Source organism: Psammomys obesus, unplaced genomic scaffold, assembly GCF_907164565.1.
Source record: "Psammomys obesus unplaced genomic scaffold, mPsaObe1.curated_primary_1811, whole genome shotgun sequence".
NCBI classification, from domain to species: Eukaryota; Metazoa; Chordata; class Mammalia; order Rodentia; family Muridae; genus Psammomys; species Psammomys obesus.
Genome location: NW_026596466.1, coordinates 2,771,574 through 2,778,870, shown reverse-complemented (window position 1 = coordinate 2,778,870; position 7,297 = coordinate 2,771,574). Strand labels below are relative to the sequence as shown.

General features: G+C 49.9%; 1 protein-coding gene across 1 annotated transcript in view; it reads left to right on the top strand.

Annotated features, from left to right (window-relative positions):
* Positions 1 to 7,297, top strand: part of LOC129670104 (protein sidekick-1-like) — a gene marked incomplete at its 5' end in the record, with an annotated part of 897,806 nt that overhangs the window by 716,958 nt on the left and 173,551 nt on the right. The window contains one exon of the mRNA XM_055598542.1: positions 6,836 to 7,017. Within this exon, the coding sequence (XP_055454517.1) occupies positions 6,836 to 7,017 (182 nt within the window). The remainder of the gene's footprint in view (positions 1 to 6,835; positions 7,018 to 7,297) is intronic.

The following is a 7,297-nucleotide window of genomic DNA, read 5'->3' as shown; positions in this document are numbered from 1 at the left end:
AAAAATAGACAAAAACAAAACATAGCATAGACTTGTCTTGGAAGCTGTAGAGTGTCGCAATGTTCCACACTATGCCCCACTGTCCATACATCTTCATTTCCAGATGTTTATCGCAGCGATTCATTGGTCCGGTTGAGGTCTCTGGCTTCTGTGACACCTCAGGGTTGGTGGTTCCTAATGATGCAGCCACTTCACACAGTTCCTCATGCTGTGGTGACCCCAGTCATAAAATTCTTTCTGTTGCTACTTCATAACTGAAATTTTGTACTGCTGTGAATCCTAATGTAAACCTCTGTGTTTCCCAATGGTCTTAGGTGACCCCTGGGGAAGACTGTTCAACCCCCAAAGGGGTGACAATCTTGAGAACTGCTGCCCTAGAGCTTGAGTGACAGCCCTAGAGCCGGGAACTGAACTCAGGTCTGCAGCAAGAGCTCTAACTGCAGAGCCATCTCTCCAGCCCCCAAAGAAATTTATGTACACATATGTGTGTGTATATGTGTGTATGTATATATACATATGTGTGTAGATATATCTACATATATGTATACACACATATGTGTGTGTGTGTGTGTGTGTGTATACTCACAACTTGGCAATGTTTAGGCATTGGGAATGAAAGCAATATTTTTGAAATATAAGGCAGGATGGACGAACGTGTGTGTGAGCCAAAGGGAGGGCAGGTTCTAGCCAAGCCTTAGCAGGTTTGTTGGGCTTCTGAGTGTACTGAGAGCATATCTGAGAGATGACCCTCCTTTGCCCAAACCACCGCTAATGTCAAAATTACACCACTAATGTCAAAAATGAATGTCGTCGCTATGAGGTTTTTTGTTGAGACAAATTAAAGGAAGAAAAGATCAATTTGGATTAAGGGTAATCATTGCCTCTCCTCTCAGAGTTTGCACTGCCATTTGTGACTTCTGTCAGCCTCTCTGAGACAGGAATCCGTTCATCGTTTTCCCCTCCAAACGCCTCCCCTGGCTCACACTGGGCCTGGGGTCGGGCCTGCTTGATTAACAGAAAGAAGCCTTCACTGGGCAGAGTTGGCTTCCTAGGATGACAGCTGTGAATGTGCTTCTTCTTCTTCTTTTTTTTTCTGCATTTCTGCTTGAGACAGGTCTGCTATAGCCCAGGCTGGCCTAGAACTCGTTAGTGTAGCTGAGGATACTCTTGGACCCAGCGCTGCTGTCCTTACAGGTGGCATCCACCATCACAGATGCCTCTAAAGCAGTGCTTCCTGTGGGTCCTGACCCCTCTGGGGGGTTGAATGACCCTTCTGCAGGGGTCACCTAAGACCATCGGAAAACAGAGGTTTGCATTATGATTCCTATTGTAGCAAAATTACAGCTGTGAAGTAGCAACAAAAATAATTTTATAGTTGGGGTGACCGTAACATGAGGAAATTGTACGGAAGGGTCACAACAGGAGGAAAGTTCCAAAGGTATTTCTGAGAGAGGTGTGGCCTTTTTCTAACCCTCAGGGACAAGGTCCCCACCGAGGCCGCCTTCTTTCTTCCCTTTGTTTATCAGCTGTGGTTTCGCTGCATTTCCTTTACTCTGTCATGTATCACACAAGTCAGTCTCCGTCTTCCACTGTGTGGTTCCCAGGGATGAAATCATCAGCCTGTTACAGCAAGCACTGTTACCGGGCACCATCTCTCTGACCCTATTTTATGTATTTTTCTGTATCAAAGTCTCATGTAGCCCAGGTTGGCCTTCAACTCACAATGTAGCCAAGGATGGCCTTCAACACCTGACCTCTTGTTTCCACCTCCCACGTGCTGGAATGACAGGGGTGTGTCACCACACCCAGCTTGAAAATGTCGGTCCTTTAGCTCCATTTGCTGCGTCTCTGAAGGACATATGACTTTAGTTCCCCAGTGTTCAGGTAACCGTACAATGAGACAACCTTGAGAGAGAACGGTTGCCGGGAGAAGTCGCCTTTACCCAGAGCCCCTGCTCTGAGTGAGCCAGAGCTACAGACCCCAGCCCCGCTGTTCCGAAGGTTCCCTCCAGCCAACCCATGCTTCTCCGTTAGCCAGCTGCCCAGCCTTGTCTGTCTAATGGGGCTTAAATGACTGATAGGAAGTCAATGCCCACGGTCTCCCCATCTCTGCCCCCAGCTGTCACCCTCCATTTACAAAAGGTCAGAATGATACCGTCATGTCATCTGGCAGCAGTGGCCCCGGGCTCTGTCCCAGCTGGTGGCAGTTGCCAGTGGCCCAACCTTCCTACCCATCCTCCTGCCACCTCACAGGAAGGGTTCTTGTGGCTCACGGATGTGTTTTCCTTCAACATCAGCCTTCCCTCATGTCCACACCCGTCAACTAATGAAAATAATTAGCTCGCCCTCCCCGAAACCACCGGCATTCTCAGCAGGAGAAGGAAGCTTCCCGAGGCTGAGCCTGTCAAGTAGGGGCTGTGGTGTTTGTCCCACTGAACACACTCGGGGCGCAGAGCCTAATAATAAAACCGTCTGATGTTATGAGGCCTCAAGGTGGACTGCACATCTCTCTATTTTGTGGGATTACTGTCCTTAAAGGATTCTTGGTGACAGTGCTTTCAGAGTGGAGGGGTGGAGAGGGCATCTGTGATGTCAACAGCTTAAATCCAAGAAAGCCCCCCAAAATGAGGGCACACCACCCCAGGCCTTCCTTAGATATCAAAGTGTGTGGAAATTAAAGACCCGTCTGAGGCGTGCTCACCTGCAAACCTCTCTGAGCAAGGCTCCAGCTTGCAGATCGTTGTTTGCAAGCGAGAACCCTCCAGGGCACAGGCTCCATGTCCGATCCAACACACAACGTATGGGAGCAAATGGAAAATAAATCACCTTGGTGGCTCACACCATAAGAGGTAGTTAGGATGCTCACACAGTGATAAAATATTTATAATAACAGGCGGTGTGTTTCTCTGAGAGGTGCTCAGGGTTATGTCCTTAAAAAGAAAAAGGAGGGGAAAAAAAGTTCTGTTTATTTCGGGATAAAAACTCATCTGCTCTGGCTGAGCCGGTCTCCAGGGTAACAGAGCCTCCTGGAAAGGAGGAAGGAGGCTGCTCTGCCATCTCCTCCCTCACCTTGACCTTCTCAGACATCCAGGGTACATCACCAGGGCACCAGAGCCCGGGCCAGAGTAGACCTCCCTGCCTGTTCTATTTTCAAGGAGTGAATCCCACAGTTCACTCACTGAGTGGCTGAGAAGACTGTGTGTGTGGCTGGGACAGGCTCTGTGTTCTGAACAAGGACCTCGGCTTGTGTCCCCCAATGCTCATTTTGTAGCTTTTCCTTGGAAACTGGGCTGATAGTGAAGGGCTCCCTGGAGCCAGCCCTCTTCAAGGGTTGTGTTGCAGTTTCTCCTAGAAAGCTATAAAGAAGCATCTACTCGGGGTCTGGAGAGCTGGCCCGGTGGGTGAGAGGGCGGCTCGCAAGCATGAGGGGCTGACGTGAATCCAAGCACCCACAGTAAAAGCTGGGCGTGGTGGCATGTGTCAGTTGCCCCAGAGCTGGGCCTGGGGGTAGGAGCGAGGCAGAGGGGTCTCTGAAGTTCCTTTACCAGCCAGCCTAGCCAAGTGGGTGAACTTCAGGTTTAGTGAGAGACCCCTGTGGAAGAGAGAGGAAGGCTGGTGTTGACCTCTGGCCGCCACATGCATTGTACACAGCTGACACACACACATGTACACACACACGCGTATGAACACATATATACCACACATACAAATAACAACAATAATAATTGGACAGCTCCTCACCCTTACCTTAGAGTGGGGGAGGGCTACTTAGACAGAGCCATATAGGGGAAGGACAGCCATCCCATCCTGGCGTGGGTGCAGCGTTCTTGAGAGGTGGCAGGAAGGTGTCCTTACGGTGGAGACGCATATTCCTGAGGATCGGTGGGTTATAGATCGTATAGGATGCATTAAGGTTTAAAGATTTAAAGATGTGCAAGGCCTTGGTTTCAAGTAAAGCGTTTCCTCTTGTTACTTCAGTCCTAGGTGGATTTTGTGGAGGCCTAACGCAGTAAATCCAGGGCTTGCAAGCATTTTGACCCCAGTAAGCACAGTTGTCTTTTGTTGTTTCCTGTTTTGTTTGGTCAGTTGGTTTTGAGGCCGGAGCTCATATGGCTCAGGCTAGCCTTCAACTCCTTATGTAGCCAAGGATGACCTTGATCTTCTGATCTTCCTGCTTCTACCTTCCAAGGGCTAGGATTACAACCAAGCACCCCTTTATCCAGTTTGCCAGGTGCTGGGGCGGAGCCAGGCTCTCCTTGCAAGCAAGGGACAAGCTTTCTGTCAGGAGCCACACCCTCAGCTTGCTGATTTAACCCTTGTCTGAGATCTAGGCGCCTTGGGCTTCAGCTGCTGATGTTTCTAGATTCACGGTCAGCAGGTAACGCAAACAGGATCGCAGGGCGAGGGGCATCCTTCCCTTCTCACGTCCTCTCCCTCTCCCCTGTATTTCTTGCCTGCCTCTGAGTGCTTTGTTTTGGCTTATGCTTTCCAAGGGCTTCGTCCATAGTCACATAGCTCTGTTATTTCTGGGCTTGTGGTAAGACAGAGAGTCAGAGTGGAAGGCCTCCGGGCAGGAACAGCTGGTCTATTTACAGAGGCCATGACGCTCAGAGACCAGGAATGCACCAGGCACAAAGTAAACACTTGAGAGGTTCCACCATAGTGACCCACCTTCCCCAGTGGGTGCTGCCTGCTTCCTGTGGACTCCTGAGTCAATGATGAATCTACTGGTTTAGTCAGACTTCTCCAATCCACCTGCCAGGTGGGCATCAAACACAGCTCCACCTCAGATGGGTAAGAGATCTTATTCTGGAACCAAACATAAGTGATCATAGCCCAGGGACCCAGATTTAGGTCACCTCAACTTTTACGTGTTAACATGATTATGCTTCCTTGAAGTTTTGTGGTTAAAGGAAGGAAGTCATAAATCAGGCCACTTTTCACATACATTGGCAGAAAAGTGTCAGGTGAGTGGGCAAAGTGGAGAGTCTCAGCTACAGACCTCAAATGCTAGCTATGGCACTCTTGGCCTTGTGGTCACTGGAAGCCGCTGGTCTGCTAAGTTAGTTCATTTCATCCTTGCTAATCACAAACATAGTAAAGCAGACATGGGGGTAGGCAAGGAATGGCTATCAGTGGAAGACAGCAAAGGTGCATTTTAATTAGACTTTGGACCTGCAACCTCCCTGCAGCCACTGACATTCCAGTCAGTCACTCAGCCTGAAGGGCTCAACAGGAAGCGAAGGTCCTTCCCGGAGCTTCTATTTACATATCTCTTTGGGAAGTCAGAGTACATAGAAACACCTGCCTTTCCAGGTCTTGGAGACCTTGCTGGTCTGAGAGTTTCTATCCCAAGTGTGTCCCTTCCCTCCGCTCCGTCAGACCCCGGTGACTCCAACGTGCTGTAAGAAGTTAGTGGATTTACGGCTGCTTCTCTGTTTGAGGACGCCTTGTCTATCATTTCCTCTCTCTGGGTGTCACGCAAAGCTGCATCTCACAGAGGCAAGAACAACTTCTGGGCTATAAATTGGACGCTTTGAGGAGCCGCAGGATGACTGTACAAGTCTCTCATTTTACCCAGGGGAACTGATCCAGAAAAGCTCTGTGAATTAGCTGAGCCACTTCAGTACATTAACTTCCATAAACGGAATCATGGAAAAAAACAGTTACTAATCAAAATAATGCGTGAAAAGGCCTTTCTACAGTACAAAAGCTTCCCCCTACTTTTTTTTTAAGAGCTGGCTTGTGTAAGCATCTTGTTAATAAGTACAACTTTAAATTTCTGCTTCAGGGCACTGAAGGGCACATTACCCAAGAACTCACAAAGTCCCCCTCCCCCCCCCCCCCGCGCAAAAAAGCAATTTGTCATGGGCTAGCCCATTAGAAGTCTTAACACCTTTTCAAAGCCACTTACAGTAGGTCTGGGCTATCTCTGGACAAATCTAGACTGTTCTTAAATAGGTTTCTATTTAAGGGGACTTGGACAAAGGCCCTGAGCACACAGACCACTGGCTTCCTGACTTCTTCCAGAGATGCAGTCTGAAGAGGTAGCCTTTCTTTCCACCCCTGATCTCCAGGAGATCAGCTTCGAAATCTTGACTCATAATCACTGCATATGCTTGGCAGTTTATACCTGAAATGCAGAATTTTTAGAGCATGAATTTACATCTGTGTAATTCAGGTGTTCAGAAAGCTGAAGCAGGGGGATCGTGAATCCAAGTCAAGCCAGGGCTGCATAGCAAGACCCGGTCTCAGAAGGAAGGAAGGAAGGAAGGAAAGAGGAAGACAAGAGCAGAGAGAGAGAGGGAGCCATCATTTGGGTTCCAACAGCCTCCTGTCTCTCCATACCCTCCCTGTAGCAGCTGGGACAGCGTACGCCTGTAAGCCTAAACTGACAGCGTAGGTTTTGAGCGTGGCTTTGGCTCGCCTCCCCTTTGGGGGAGTGTTTCTATTACATTTTCTCAGAAGGAAAATGGGCTGGGCGGAGTGGTATACACTTGCAGTCCCAGCACGTGGGAGGCTGAGGCGTGAAGTTACCTGCAAGGCAGAAGCCTGGGTAAGCGTGAGGGCATCTGGGCTACAGTGGCAAGACTTCATCTCAAAGCAACAGCGACAAAACCAGCAGAGCTTTCCCAAGACCATACAGAGCTGAAAGCCTGTTCCGCTTCCTCTGGCATTGGAGGTCGCCGTGAAATTAGAGCATGGACGGAGCCTTCAGCCAAAGCAAGCTGTGGTTGGGGCTGAGCTCAAAGCCTGCTCACCTCTGCCTTCCTCCCCAGGTGAGCCCAGCTGACTGTGGTGGTGTCCCCGTGCTCACGCCTTCTTTCTGCCACAGGTACCGCCTGGCCGGCCTGCCCGGTGAACACCAGCAGAGGAACATCAGCAGCCCAGAGGTGAGCTACTGCCTGGTCACCGACCTCATCATCTGGACGCAGTACGAGATCCAGGTGGCGGCCTACAATGGGGCAGGCCTGGGCGTCTTCAGCAGGGCGGTGACCGAGTATACTCTACAAGGAGGTGAGCTACAAGGGGGTGGCGGACCTGTGGCACACTGGGGGCTGGGGTTGGCCAGGGCCGATTGGAACGTACAGCTCTCTAGGGCAGTGTCTATAAAAACACAGGTCTTACCTGGAAGGGGGTGAGCGCTTGTTTAGTTTGGCACTAAATGTGAGTGATCACAGACAAAGAGTTCCCCCAGGGACCCGCTCCACTATCACAGGACGAAGGAAGTCACAAATCAAGATGCCTTGTTTTAAACGCCTTGGTGGAAAGCTTACAGCAAACTGGGAAAGTCGCC